Below are 16,151 nucleotides of genomic sequence, written 5' to 3' on the forward strand. Positions count from 1 at the left end.
GAGAATGGGGCCTCAATCACTTCAAGGGGGGAGGAGTGAAGAGAACAGAAGGTACTCAGTGCTTTAAGAAGAGTATGGTTTCTATCACTTCTATGTCATTCTCAATAGCAACCAGTGAATCTCGAAGCAGAGCAGTAGTAGACCAATCAGGAGGCAGCTCACTTTCAAATAGATTTATAATCCACTCTGGAGTCTATGTTAAGTAGTTCAGCACTTCGTCCAGCTGACAAAGGCACTCAAGATTCATTTAAAGCACACCTTTTGTTGTACGACTGCCCATGACATCATGTACCACATGACGTCTACAACAGAAAAATGGGGTACGCCTGAGGGTACTCAATCAGCTTCGACCACATGCCAAGTGTACATTTTCAGAAAGAGACATAGGACCCAAAAACAGCAACCTGAAAAGTGTAGCAGGCCACTTCTAACTGGCTCGCAAAGGACAACAGAAAGGGGGTGATAAGCTACCACTGACCAACTTAACTTGTGAATGAAGGCTAGTCAGTGATGAGCACAATATATCACATGGCACTTACAAAACGTAATGGAGAAAGAATCTCCGACAATGCCCTGTCGAGCCAACCTTTTCTTTTGAGACACAGAAAATGAGCTCAGACCACCCACAGACAAGGTCTTCTGCTACAACATGCTGTCAAATGGTACTCTTTCATACTGCTTTCAAATTAAAGTGACAGAAAACAGTTACATTGCAGCGTCAGTGTGTGTGGTACATCACTAGGTTACGAAGACGGCTAAATACAAATCTGACGTTTATGAATACTCACACATCCAATGCAGAGACCGGAATGTGGCACCCAGATTTCTAGAAGGTAGGTGAATACATATATTCAGATGCGCCCCCCCCCCCCCCACACAGACTGGGCATACAGAATGCTGACACAAAAGTCTGAAAACTTCTCTCACGTGCGGTTAGAGCCTCGTGAAAGGGCACCTTCAACAAGATGTTAACGAGACGCAATAAATGTAGGCTAACATAGCTATTAACAACAAAAATGTCAGTTTAGGACCGTGGCCCTTTGCAGCACCTCCTAATAGCCTTTCAAACAATGGAAACAGTCATCTTTCTAAATATCACATATGTGTATGCACAAGCAACCTGTGTCTAATTAAACATAAGCAGAACGGCTATAATGTCACACTTACCATTCCTCCAATCACAAATGGTGATGGAAGGAATGCTTTTAATAAGTCTAACCATTTGAAATCACATGGGAATCCTAATTTTAATTAAACATAAGCAGAACGGCAAGAATGCCACACTTACCACAAAAGCAGAAATGTGCTTATGAAGGGTCTATTGCCAAGATAGGTAAACATTTTTTTAAAGACAATTGCTCAACCGAACCAGTTCACAGCCAGAAGCACACCATCACCATAGACCCAGGCACCAGGTTTTACATGATGAAGAAGAGAACTTTAATTTTCTTGGGACAGGTATGGCTCACATGCCAGATAGTAAAGCACGACTATGTGGCATGGAATTGCAGATCCATTGTTATGAGAGCATATAGCATCTATGACTTATTGACGTGTGGGGCTCTGTTTCCAGCACCAGTTCCGAAGACCTGCTTTCTCTCAGTGAACAAACTTCTGAGAGAGCAATACACACCCTTGCCAGTGTTCGACCAGCTTGAAACGCTGGGCTTTGTGACACAGGGTTGCCTGAACGCTTGCAAGATTGTACGGTTGTACGTAAAGTACAGAACATTTTTTAAAAAGTGGCGGACAGTTGTGCAACAAGCATTGCTGGAGATTTTGAAAGGCAAGATGCCATTTGCATTCTTCGTTTCTTCCTTGTAAAAATAGAGGTATGTTGCATCTTCCTATGCTGAACCACACTGTAGTTTTCCTTATCAAGTGGGTTAAAAAGTTCTTCTACAACCAAAGAAGCTTCAAAGCTCAGGCAGGGTGTATCTGTGTCTGAAGAAAAACCGTGTACTAAGTGTAAAGGGTTCCTCCATTGTATGTCTACAGACTATGGCTGTGCAGTTCTGCAACAATATGAAAGGCGCCCTGAAGACTGGACCTTCGAGCTGGGCGTGCGCCGTGAACTGATATTGTAGCAGAGATAGCAGCTCTCAAGTTCCACGCTTGAACATCTTTGCGCGCAGTGCTTGAACTGGGCTAGCACATGGTGTCAAAGGGCTGGCGCGCAGTTGCTTCGATGCATACTTGAGAATATTTCTGACTGCCACCTCTGTTTTAAAGCTGCTATTTTTGGTTTACTGTGGGCTTTTTTAGAATGACACCCACCTCCTTCTGCAGAGGGTCTCAACTGAAACGTCTCACAACCGCGAGCTCTATTTTTAGGACCGACAGAGCAGAGTTCACATATACTTCATGCTTTGTTTTGTTTTACAGCAGAGTGCACTTCACTGACAGCGCCACAAGGTGGAGGCGGAGAGCAGGCTGATAGAGGCTTGATGCAAACACTGGAGGCGCAGAGGACAGCATACTACGCGGCAGCCAAGCTTGACAGAGTTACACAGGCCGGTCCTATAGTCCCAGAGAAGACATGCGTGTGTTTGACAAACAGGAATGGGCTGTTTTCAATACGCCATACTTCAAGAACCCGCAAGTTTAACTCAATTGGAGCACGACTCTCGTTTCTGCTCTCCCGGGCGGGTGTACACGTCTGCATGCACACACACGCGCGTGCTGTCGCCGAGACCCCCGAGGTCCGCGTTACTTCGAGTCTCAGCAGCTCCCAGCAACAGACGAGAGGCTGCTGCTACCCACGCCCTGCCGCTTCGTGATTCAGAGGAACGAGCGGGCCCCGACCTGCACACTGCACTCGGCGCTGCCACTGCAGGGTGTGCAACACGTCCATGTGTGGACACACACATCGGGTGCAAAGCAAGCCGCCAAGAGCGGTGTATGGACGTTTATGGGATAGACCAGGGAGGAGAGGCATGGATGTTTATGGCATAGGGTGAAGGTCTGACAGCAGCTGACACTGTGCATCATCAGCACTATACACCACAACAGCACTCTGACACACAGTGGGGCCCAGGGAGAAGGGGTATGGAAGTTTATGGTATAGACGTACAGGTCTGGCTGCTGCAGCCACTGTGCACAAGAACGAGACACCACAGCACAGCACTGTGGCACAGTGGGGCCCAGGGAGAAGAGGGGTGGGAGTTTATGGTATAGGAATAAGGTTTACCAACAGATACCCCCACAGTAAACACCACAGCCACTAGGTGTTGAGTACACACATCAGACGTGGGGATTTGGGAACGACCCTGCTTTTCGGGCAGAAACCAGTCTGACGCGATATGGAGATCCGTCGTTCTCAATACAGCACATTCAAAACAACCAAATGTATTTAAAATGCCATTTTGATAAGTAATACTAACTGACTGAAGGGCACTCATTTTGCATACCCCCTCAATGATGCAATAAGCCCCTCCAGAAACTGAACACGCATCATATTAGCTGCACACATTATCTGCAGCAGATCTCAAGCAAGCTACCTTAACTTCCAAAAAGAGCTACCGTGAACAAAACAATTTAATTTCCTTGCCAATATTTACTTAAGCTTCCACTCCGACGTGGGAGAGACTTCGGAACACTTTCACTTTCCTCCCAACTGCAGCAAAACCCTCTAAGGTAGGAAAGAAGAGACTTTCGCAGCCCCCAAATTATGCCATCAACAAACAAAAGCAAAACTATTGTACTACGAGGACTGCCTATTTGGCATTTCAAATGTCTGCCAATGTTTTGGCATCATCCTTGTATACTTCCAATGCAGAGATTTACCAGATTATGTAGGTTCAACATTAAGAGAACGTGAAAGACAGCGCCATCTCTGAACAGAATTCCTTCGCCATAAACATTCATTTGCTAATTCTGACAGTTCCCTTAATATTCAAGCGACGCCACTGAATACTAAGAGGACAACATGAGCCAAGCTTGGTGGAGAATTGAAAGGCCGCTGGAGATTAGCCGTCCATCAGGAGAGTGAATAAATTACACCATACGTGCCCAACAGGCACACATTCACTGGTGCGCCTTCCACCCATCCCCGCCATCGAGGGACGTGACATTCCCAAATTGTATGCTGGGATATCTTCATCAGAATACTAATGCTGGTCGGAAGGCCTATTCTCTTGCCGCTGAATGGAGTGACCGCATGCTCGAAGCAGAAAAAGTGTTCGCTGACCCCCTTAATCATCTCTGCCATCGCCTGTGAATGACACACACATTCACAGGCCCTGCCTGCGCCTTCCCACTTCCATTCATGAAAAACTTGACATTGTTCCCCCCCCTCAGGCACAGCCGAGGAGGGACCACGTCGTGGAGGAGGCCTACAGCGTACTCCAGCCTTGGCTCCCATTCAAGCAGCGGCCGCACCATCTGCCTCCTTCCTGCCAGCAGCATGGAGCGCAGCTCCCCGCGGAGACATGGAAACCTGCAGCCCCTCCAATGGGTCACATTCATATTAGCAAACACACACATACCTCCAGAAAGGCTCCCCTCAAAGTGTGTTTTATGCAGCCTGGCCTGGGCACAAAGGCTGAGCTGTTGCAGGCTTCACGAGCCCCGTGTGGAGCATTAGATCACAGGGGGAAAGCCTTCCAAGGCCTTTTCTGGAAAATGAGGCCTTCCACTGTACGCGCGAGCTGGCCAACAACCACCCTCAGTAATGAGAAGATGCCTTTGTACATGCCAACGTCGAGCCAGGAGAGGGATCCCTCGGCCTTTGCAGATTATGGATCCTCTCCTGCATGTGGCTACCCAACGACAGGGAGGCACTGCCATACGTTTGCCAACAAAGCTCAGCTCTGCAGTGCCACAGAATACAGGTAAGATAAACAGATAGAGGCAATGCTCACGCCAAATTAACCCGGCTGCCACAAACCACCACAAGCTACATCTAATTAACAAAAACAAAATTATTATAATACCATCCACCAATTAAAACTCACAAACTATGTTATGTTATGTTAATATATATTTATTAAGCGCTCGTACGCCGGGGGCTTCATGGTGCTATTGGAAGGGAACACAACACAACAGTTAAAAGTGAAATACAGCTCAGCAATAGGCCTGCAAGACCAGCCAGGTTTTAAGAGAATGGCTGAAGCTAAGAAGGTCTCCACTCAATTTCAATTGTAAGGGAAGCGAGTTCCAAAAGGTGGCTGCAAGATGGTCGAAGCAGATGCCACCAAGTCGCTTCCTTTTGTAAGATGGAACAATCAGTAAAGATTTTTGAGCAGAGCGGAGATTTAAAGATGGGTTATATCTAGAGACCAGATCTTTTATAAACTTTGGGCCTGAGTTTTGTTTGCATTAAAAATAATACACCCGGTTTTAAATACAATTTGCTGCGCAACAGGTAGCCAGTGTATTTGTTTCAAACCAGGTCTAATAGACTTCAGTCTGTGATAAAATCATCAAAAGCAGGGCACAAGAGTACCAAATGCAGCTGGTGATGTGTTATCATCATAAAGGTACAATGCCTACAATATGAATACAACTAACATAATGACAAATCTATCAATTAACCACATGCTCAAGGCTGGGGCACCCATCTGGAGCTGGGAATATCTGGGTGGCGGACTTATGGGGTAACACATATGTCCTGAGCAGGTAGGTCTCGTGAGGGCTGGTGGGATGTGAGCGAGGGTGGCATAGCATGCGCTACCTTCTCCTATGCCATGTTACACCTTACAAGTACCACGCCATGAGTGAGGGGCTATGAAGTTGATGTCACCAACATTTCACCATCGTACTGCAGTTAAGGTTTCTCCCCGGGTCTTCTTTTAAAATATGACTTCCCTAGTTCTGCTGTACCAACAAACTTATGTTGAAAGACTTACAAAGATAGTGTCTAGACCTGTAATTAACTTGACCAACCTGACCTGCAAGCCTTTAAAACTCAATTTCCTGGCATATATTTAGTGCCAACAGCACCACGCCCATTCAACCCAACCTCTTATTTTTGTGAAGCACGAATATTTCTTTTAAAAATACAGGCCATGGAAATGCAAACTATAATCATGCGAATGTTTGTAAAGCACACAACAATCAATAACAGCTGTCAAAGAAAGAGAACAACCACCTTTACATTTGCTCTGTCCCTGTCTTGGGCTTTTAGGCACAACGAGGCACACGCTGCTATACTTATGTCTCAGCCTCACAAAAACAATCAAAGGATGGACGCGCTCCCAGAACAGCACGGAAGTGTGGAGTGTGTACACTGCATTTAGCAGAACATTGTGTCTGCAAACATGACAATTGTAAATGCAAGACAGTACTTCCTTCAATTTAGCACTGTGCCAAGTAGCATCATGTACAGAGAAGGCATGAGCTACAGACCATGGCAGGATCAAGGCAAGAAACCTCAGCACAAACCCACCGTATACCCCCATGACGCGCAGAGAATACATAATCTGTAGAGCATGGATGGAACAGGGCAAGAAACCTCAGCACAAACTCCCTTCATGAGCAGAGAATGTGTCATGTCACGAGCAATAAAGCTGAGCCGGTTAATATGCCAGCTGCAGCGGTCTAATTTCAAACTCGAGGCTTCAGGGTTGAATTCCCACAACACAGATTTGACATTTCATCCTTTAAAAGTCAATGCAAAATTATCGCTAAGTTCACTAACAGCTCCACCTATTATTTTGGGAGTTTTCATTCATCTATGGACCTGTAAAGTTAGCTATTATAGTATTAGATATACGAACTAGTATAGATCTGTCAATGAACAGTGAGAACAGAGGCCTAATCGTGCATTTTATTCTCGAGCTTCAGCATCATCGAGGCCAGGCGACCTTCCAGTAAGGATTTGGCCTGATGTCAGATGAAGAGTCTGATGCATGGCAAAAGATAATACATTGGGTTCGTGCACAGGCCCACCGGCCCACCCCCATTGTCACAAAGAACTAATTTTGTGACCCCTTGACAAGTCTCTTGGACATTAGAAAGTTTTGACTGGTTCTATTAGCCTTAAAAATACAAAACCTTCCATTACAGGGAATCGAAAATTAAATAGGCCGAGCAGCAGATGAGGCCTAAGGTTCGAGCCCCAGAATAAACAAGGAAGTATTCCAAAAGTTAAGTGGTTGTGCTGAAGATACCTCCAACTCATTTCTTAGACACTGAACCCAGCTTGCATTTAAATCTGCATGAAGAAGAATAGCTTATCGATCACCATCTGATTCTGCCTAAAGCATTAGCACTGTATTAAATGGGCTCTGGTGTGAGGGGAGTCACTAATTAGAAATAATAACAAACCCAGCCAAGAACAAACCAAAGGGCAGCCCTTCTGCCTCTGTAAGACAGCTACGGCACTGACACCTTACAGCACAAAATCAAGTAATGACACGTGTTAGCAAAACTGATAGCTAACAAACATGATCGAGGACTGTGATCAATAACATCCCAGGACTCATTTCGAGCAGTTTGATGTCTGCTCGCTCCTCGGCCGCAGTACAGCATTGGCTCCATTTGTGAGAGTAGTGGTCAATGAAGTCTCCGCCCTCGTTGTCATGGCTGGCACTGCTACCAGTCACTACTGGCACACTCAGTGCAATGTCACTGAAACACACTGAACACAACGGCACCTATAAACTGCAAGCAATGAAGCACTATCAATCCACAAGACGAATACGAAGTGACAAATAACGTGACCGAGGCAGGTGTAGTAGATAGGCCCTTCATGTATTGCGAAGGTGTAACTAACCCTGGTGATATTTTAGGCCACATAAAGGCACTTTCAATGTGGTTGAGGCATCTCACAACCAAGGACAGTGGCCGTGCCAAAAAAAACGAATCACAGAGGCCTCTAGTTCACTGTAACAAACACAAACATAGCTGCTGAGCCGACAGACACTATTCATGCATTCTGACATCACAAAGCCAAAAGAAGTCGCTCTACTAAAAAAACATGGACGCACTGTGACCGCGCACAATCAAGGACGGGTGCGCACCAAAGGAACCTCTACTGCATTATGGGCAGCTGCGTACCACAGGAACATTTAATGCACTGTGACATCCTACAACCATGAGCAACTTCTGTACCAAATGAACCTGTAAATCACGATGCCGCCAGCAGTGCTACCAAAGGAACCTCTAATGCCGGATGCCGTCACACAATCATGGCCAGCAGTGCTACTAATGAACTGTGACATCGCAATACCACTCCTACCTTTGGTGCTGTACGACAGCACACAATCAAGGACAAAAGGTACACCATGTTATGTGCATTTGTAAAGTGCACAATCACAAGCGCTGGCATCCAGGTCCAGCGCATGTGTGCGCGTCTAGCACTGCCTATGGTAGCTTGGTTAACTTGCAAAGCCAGGACTTCAGCTTCTGGTGAAAGACAAGAGAACATGAACCAGGATGTACACAAGCCATGCGCAACACTTTTTGCACCAGTCTGCAACACACATCAGCACTTAGCCTGAAGCCCCTTTGTGGCACCAGGCCTGGACCTGTGCATGCATCACACATCAGCACTGTGCCTGAAGCCCCTTTGCGCCTGGCCTGGACCTGTGCATGCATCACACAGCAGCACTGTGCCTGAAGCCCCTTTGCACCAGACCTGGACCTGTGCATGCATCACACAGCAGCACTGTGCCTGAAGCCCCTTTGCACCAGACCTGGACCTGTGCATGCATCACACAGCAGCACTGTGCGTGAAGCCCCTTTGCACCAGACCTGGACCTGTGCATGAAACACACAGCAGCACTGTGCCTGAAGCCCCTTTGCACCAGACCTGGACCTGTGCATGCATCACACAGCAGCACTGTGCCTGAAGCCCCTTTGTGGCACCAGGCCTGGACCTGTGCATGCATCACACATCAGCACTGTGCCTGAAGCCCCTTTGCGCCTGGCCTGGACCTGTGCATGCATCACACAGCAGCACTGTGCCTGAAGCCCCTTTGCACCAGACCTGGACCTGTGCATGCATCACACAGCAGCACTGTGCCTGAAGCCCCTTTGCACCAGACCTGGACCTGTGCATGCATCACACAGCAGCACTGTGCCTGAAGCCCCTTTGTACCAGACCTGGACCTGTGCATGCATCACACAGCAGCACTGTGCCTAAAGCCCCTTTGCACCAGACCTGGACCTGTGCATGAAACACACAGCAGAACTGTGCCTGAAGCCCCTTTGCACCAGACCTGGACCTGTGCATGCATCACACAGCAGCACTGTGCCTGAAGCCCCTTTGCACCAGACCTGGACCTGTGCATGCATCACACAGCAGCACTGTGCCTGAAGCCCCCTTGCGCCTGGCCTGGACCTGTGCATGCATCACACAGCAGCACTGTGCCTGAAGCCCCTTTGTACCAGACCTGGACCTGTGCATGCATCACACAGCAGCACTGTGCCTAAAGCCCCTTTGCACCAGACCTGGACCTGTGCATGAAACACACAGCAGAACTGTGCCTGAAGCCCCTTTGCACCAGACCTGGACCTGTGCATGCATCACACAGCAGCACTGTGCCTGAAGCCCCTTTGCACCAGACCTGGACCTGTGCATGCATCACACAGCAGCACTGTGCCTGAAGCCCCCTTGCGCCTGGCCTGGACCTGTGCATGCATCACACAGCAGCACTGTGCCTGAAGCCCCTTTGCGCCAGACCTGGACCTGTGCATGCATCACACAGCAGCACTGTGCCTGAAGCCCCTTTGTGGCACCAGGCCTGGACCTGTGCATGCATCACACATCAGCACTGTGCCTGAAGCCCCTTTGCGCCTGGCCTGGACCTGTGCATGCATCACACAGCAGCACTGTGCCTGAAGCCCAATTTGCACCAGACCTGGACCTGTGCATGCATCACACAGCAGCACTGTGCCTGAAGCCCCTTTGCACCTGGCCTGGACCTGTGCATGCATCACACAGCAGCACTGTGCCTGAAGCCCCTTTGCACCTGGCCTGGACCTGTGCATGCATCACACAGCAGCACTGTGCCTGAAGCCCCTTTGCACCTGGCCTGGATCTGTGCATGCATCACACAGCAGCACTGTGCCTGAAGCCCCTTTGCGCCTGGCCTGGACCTGTGCATGCATCACACAGCAGCACTGTGCCTGAAGCCCCTTTGCACCAGACCTGGACCTGTGCATGCATCACACAGCAGCACTGTGCCTGAAGCCCCTTTGCACCAGACCTGGACCTGTGCATGAAACACACAGCAGAACTGTGCCTGAAGCCCCTTTGCACCAGGCCTGGACCTGTGCATGCATCACACAGCAGCACTGTGCCTGAAGCCCCCTTGCACCAGACCTGGACCTGTGCATGCATCACACAGCAGCACTGTGCCTGAAGCCCCTTTGCACCGGACCTGGACCTGTGCATGCATCACACAGCAGCACTGTGCGTGAAGCCCCTTTGCACCAGACCTGGACCTGTGCATGAAACACACAGCAGAACTGTGCCTGAAGCCCCTTTGCACCAGACCTGGACCTGTGCATGCATCACACAGCAGCACTGTGCCTGAAGCCCCTTTGCACCAGACCTGGACCTGTGCATGCATCACACAGCAGCACTGTGCCTGAAGCCCCCTTGCGCCTGGCCTGGACCTGTGCATGCATCACACAGCAGCACTGTGCCTGAAGCCCCTTTGCGCCTGGCCTGGACCTGTGCATGCATCACACAGCAGCACTGTGCCTGAAGCCCCTTTGCACCAGGGCTGGCCCTGTGCATGCATCACACAGCAGCACTGTGCCTGAAGCCCCTATGCACCTGGGCTGGCCCTGTGCATGCATCACGCAGCAGCACTGTGCCTGAAGCCCCTTTGCACCAGGGCTGGCCCTGTGCATGCATCACACAGCAGCACTGTGCCTGAAGCCCCTATGCACCTGGGCTGGCCCTGTGCATGCATCACGCAGCAGCACTGTGCCTGAAGCCCCTTTGCACCAGGGCTGGCCCTGTACATGTAGTATAGAATTCTGCAGTCCCATGCACAGTAGAGTAACAAATATACCAAAAAGTGACCATTTACGTGCTGCCAATTCATAAACACAGGCACCTGGCGATTGTATTGTAGCATTTTTAGAGTGCGTATTAACTTATTCATCGAATGCGCAACCGAGTAGCATCCTATAATCATCAACTCATGCACACATATTCACATAATGCGCTATATGAACTGAACAGTACGTACGGACGTCACGATGCATTGCTACAATGGAGTCGGGGCCCCTTCTTACCTGCTGAGGTCCGGCCGTCGGTGAGGGGCAGCCTGGCCGCCGGAGCTCCGCCCGCCAGAGTCACCAGACACAAGCCGCAGAGCCAGGCGAGCATCCCCGCGCCGAGCCTGTGAGGTCGGGCACCGTCCTCAGGCATGCTGTGCCCCCCGCATGCTGCTCCCGCTGCCAGCTCCGATCCCCGGGCACTGCTGCTCAGCCACTGCAAGGGAAAGAGGGGAGAGTCAGACACTGCGGGGCTGCGCATCGAAGCCCCCGCGGCCCGCCCGAGCTGCACGCCGATGGATGCGACACTGGGACAGGCCGCTCCTCTCGGGTCCCCGCACAAGTAGAGTGAACAGCGACTTACAGTACCCACGTCAGGGCGACACCTCAATCCACACGGGCAAGCCAAGCCCGAGGACGCAAACGCTAGCCAAGCACAAGGCCACCGTTTAGTATCGCTAGTGCACTGTTCACGACTTTCACCAGGTTACACAGAGCAGTGAACGCTACACAGAATACTCACGCTTCACACAGGCCACGTCCTTCACTCACTATGTCATACCCGCGCTGACCACAGACAGTTATCCTCATGTCTTTAAACTACTGTACTACATTTGCAGAACATCTCAGCGCTTCTACTGGTCAACTTGTTAACACACCGGCAACTTTAATCATTCTTTCCCCGCCAAATCCACATGCACCCAATTACAAAGAAGACAAGAGAATCCATTACAAGCCCGGAGCACCATCGCGTAGCATGAACTGGCATGTCACCCACCACGGTGCGTGAACTGATTGCTTTAAACAGGCACGTCACCCACTACGGTGCATAAACTGCCTGCTTTAAACAGGCATGTCACCCATCACGTTACATGAACTGCCAGCTATTACCATGCCTGTCACTCGCCTGGTGGCATGGACTGCCAGCTTTTACCATGCATGTCACCAGCTACGGTTCATGAACTGCCAGCTTTTAACATGTCACCAGCTACGGCGAATGAACTGCCAGCTTTTAACATGTCACCAGCTACGGTGCATGAACTGCCAGCTTTTAACATGTCACCAGCTACGGTGCATGAACTGCCAGCTTTTAACATGTCACCAGCTACGGTGCATGAACTGCCAGCTTTTACCATGTCACTAGCTAAGGCGAATAAACTGCCAGCTCTTAACATGTCACCAGCTACGGTGCATGAACTACCAGCTTTTACCATGTCACCAGCTAAGGCGAATGAACTGCCAGCTTTTAACATGTCACCAGCTACGGCGAATGAACTGCCAGCTTCTAACATGTCACAGCTACGGTGCATGAACTGCCAGCTTTTGCCATGTCACTAGCTACGGCGAATGAACTGCCAGCTTTTAACATGTCACAGCTACGTGCATGAACTACCAGCTTTTACCATGTCACTAGCTACGGCGAATGAACTGCCAGCTTTTAACATGTCACCAGCTACGGTGCATGAACTACCAGCTTTTACCATGTCACTAGCTACGGCGAATGAACTGCTAGCTTTTACCATGTCACCAGCTACGGTGCATGAACTGCCAGCTTTTGCCATGTCACTAGCTACGGCAAATGAATTGCCAGCTTTTAACATGTCACAGCTACGGTGCATGAACTACCAGCTTTTACCATGTCACTAGCTACGGCGAATGAACTGCCAGCTTTTAACATGTCACCAGCTACGGTGCATGAACTACCAGCTTTTACCATGTCACTAGCTACGGCGAATGAACTGCCAGCTTTTACCATGTCACCAGCTACGGCGAATGAACTGCCAGCTTTTAACATGTCACCAGCTACGGTGCATGAACTACCATCTTTTACCATGTCACTAGCTACGGCAAATGAACTGCCAGCTTTTAACATGTCACAGCTACGGTGCATGAACTACCAGCTTTTACCATGTCACTAGCTACGGCGAATGAACTGCCAGCTTTTAACATGTCACCAGCTACGGCGAATGAACTGCCAGCTTTTAACATGTCACCAGCTACGGTGCATGAACTGCCAGCTTTTACCATGCATGTCACTAGCTTGGTTGCATGGACTGCCAGCTTTTGCCATTAATGTCACCAGCTACGGTGCATGAACTACCAGCTTTTACCATGTCACCAGCTACGGCGAATGAACTGCCAGCTCTTAACATGTCACCAGCTACGGTGCATGAACTACCAGCTTTTACCATGTCACCAGCTAAGGCGAATGAACTGCCAGCTTTTAACATGTCACCAGCTACGGTGCATGAACTACCAGCTTTTACCATGTCACTAGCTACGGCGAATGAACTGCCAGCTTTTAACATGTCACCAGCTACGGTGCATGAACTACCAGCTTTTACCATGTCACCAGCTACGGTGCATGAACTGCCAGCTTTTAACATGTCACCAGCTACGGTGCATGAACTGCCAGCTTTTACCATGCATGTCACTAGCCTGGTTGCCATGGACTGCCAGCTTTTGTCGTGCCCTTTATCCAATGCTGCATACACTGCCTGCTTTTACCAGGGTTTTCACACTCCATGTTGCACGAATTGCCACCATGAGCCATTCATTGCGTACTTGCCCCCCCACCATGTATCTTCCCTTAAGCTCCCGACGTTACTTACTCTGGCAGTTACATACATTTTCATCTAATATGCTACCTTAAATACCAGCTTTCGCCTTTTACCCACATTCTTACATATGCAACACCCCGGCAGTTTTACCTTGCCTGTAACTCAATATGCTGTAACCACACTCACCGAGGCACGCGACTTCACACGCACGGAGCACTGGCTGACGCCCTCAACATATTACGCTGGCAGATACTCCACGTGCACGCACACGGTATACGCACAGAACATTGAACTTCGCCCACTACACTGCATGAGCGACACTAGAATCCTTTCACGAACCGTACCTACAGACCGCTGGCAGCTTGGATTTCACACCAAAACTAAGTCCACTACACTGCATGAGCGACACTTGAACCCTTTCACGAACCGTACCGAATACGTACGGCCCGTGGGGACCACTGGTAACTTGAAATCCACACATCGCTGCGCCCACTACACTAAACGTGTCACGCACCGTACCGCACACAGCCCATGCAAACCACCGGCAACTCGGATTTCACCCATTATATGCCATGTATCGAGCTTGCCCCCCACATACACCGATCCACACATTTCACTGGCTGGAGGCGTCCACCGTCACATTCCACATCTCACCCACAGCACCGCACCGGCATCGTTGCACCCAGTGAAACGCATGAACACAGCACCTGCAGCTGCAGACCATCGAGCTACACAGAATATATGCATACCACGGGCCAGGCAAGATCAGACTTTCCCACAGCACTGCGCTACCTTCCTAAGATCTTTCATCCAGTGGGAACCTAATGCTTTGCCAACTGACAATGCAAACTTTACGGGAGAGTGCCGCAAGTGCGTCACGGTCTGCACTCATGGGTTGTTCTCGGTGCGGAGGAATGGCCGGGTGCGAAGCCATGCACCCAGGTAACACCCTGTGTGTGCGCACTGAACCCGGCCTGTCGCCCGGTGCACAGCAGGCGCCGTGTGCACGAGCCCCGCAGGTGGTGGGGGGCTGCACGAAACTCGTGTCCCGCTCCAGAGACAGTAGGGGCAGCTCGCACCGGTCCCACCGCATAGACCATCACATCACACCGGAGTAACTGCAGTGCACGTGCACCTCCAGCTCTTCCAAATTGTGCCACATCCGAAGAGGTGCACGCATCAACAATCCATTCCAAGGCGCGAGCTTGCAGCCAGGGGTGCTCCTGCACGCAGACGACTGCCCTCACCAGATCTGCAAGGGTCCCAGCAGAGCACGGAGGAAGGATCCCACAGTCCAAGAGGTGCACGTGAACAATCCCGGTTATTGCGCGTGCAAGGTCCAGCTAGGTAGGTACCTGGGCGTGCTGCGCATCCTGCTGCTGCTCCCGCTGCAAGCGGCTCATGGAAGGCGCTCTCTGCCCGACCTCCGCTCGCCGCCTCGCTCCTCACGTCCCTTACGAGTGTGTTGAGCTCCGAATCTGGCCCGTGACTCAGAAAGGCAAGGAGGACTCCGCCCACTACCCGCAAACTCCGCCCACCTACCCTGGGCACACAAGCGCCGCCCACCTGCGCAAAGTTTCCGGAGCTCAGCGAATCATTACCAGGAACGTCTGAGAGGGGCGTATTAGAAGGCGGAGCTTGCGGTGCGCAAGCTCCGCCTTCTAACACGCCCCTCTCAGAGCACGTCGCGGGCATCCATCCGCGAGGAAGCTCCTCCCTAAAGAAAGGGTCCCACCCCGAGATTAGGAAAACGGACCAGGCCCCGCCCTAGAAAGATGAATCAACTGACAGGAACGTAGTTCCAAATCACACAGGTTCCCACCTACTGTTTCTTCATCATCTACCAGACACCAACACGCCTTCTCCCCGCCCACTCTCATAACCGCTAGCCAAGACACGCCCCCTTCAGTGTATTGTAATTGCGTTTATATAGCGCTTATTACCTCTGAGGAGACGACGAAGTATTCACGCCTGGTAAACACTGGTCCGCTTCACGGCCACAGACTACCCTGTTCCAGTCCCTACTTTCACACCTACGGAGCTAGTCAATAAACACTATAGGTTTACTGAACCTCTGGACAGCGACCCCCACGGAACGGTCTATATATGCTAGACCCGATTCAGGCAGGAATCTCCCAATTTTAGCATACAAAATGTCTTTATGTTGGCTGCTTTCCACCTGAAATGATCTCTCCCTCAACAGAAGTCACTGGGGAAAGTACATTCTTCCGATTTTTTAAAATGTTATGTATTTCCTACTTCCCTCTTCTAAAATCTTGGCATGGATGCTAGTGGCGAAAGTATAATTCCGTTACTTCGGGGCGTGGCGCCAGCCTGCCGGTCCCGCCCACGACCCGCCTCCTTTTGCTGGCGGGAGCTGCGTATGAAGGCACGTCCAGAAATACAACCAAT

At 50.3% G+C, this 16,151-nt stretch overlaps 1 protein-coding gene across 11 annotated transcripts in view; it reads right to left on the reverse strand.

The window, feature by feature from the left end:
- The window catches only part of FGFR3 (fibroblast growth factor receptor 3), a 129,348-nt gene extending 114,117 nt beyond the window's left edge, over positions 1-15,231 (reverse strand). For 5 of the 11 annotated variants that reach the window (XM_086964214.1, XM_086964218.1, XM_086964215.1 and 2 more), the window contains exons 1-2: positions 15,095-15,229; positions 11,197-11,395 (exon numbers count right to left, since the gene is read on the reverse strand). In XM_086964214.1, the coding sequence (XP_086820340.1) occupies positions 11,197-11,395; positions 15,095-15,142 (247 nt within the window). In that variant the 5' untranslated portion in view covers positions 15,143-15,229. Of the gene's footprint in view, positions 1-11,196; positions 11,396-14,986 lie in introns of all 11 variants that reach the window. The other 6 variants (XM_086964221.1, XM_086964217.1, XM_086964220.1 and 3 more) reach the window with 3 other exon arrangements.
- Between the last annotated feature and the right edge of the window lie 920 nt (positions 15,232-16,151).

Source organism: Lissotriton vulgaris, chromosome 3_2, assembly GCF_964263255.1.
Source record: "Lissotriton vulgaris chromosome 3_2, aLisVul1.2, whole genome shotgun sequence".
NCBI classification, from domain to species: domain Eukaryota; kingdom Metazoa; phylum Chordata; class Amphibia; order Caudata; family Salamandridae; genus Lissotriton; species Lissotriton vulgaris.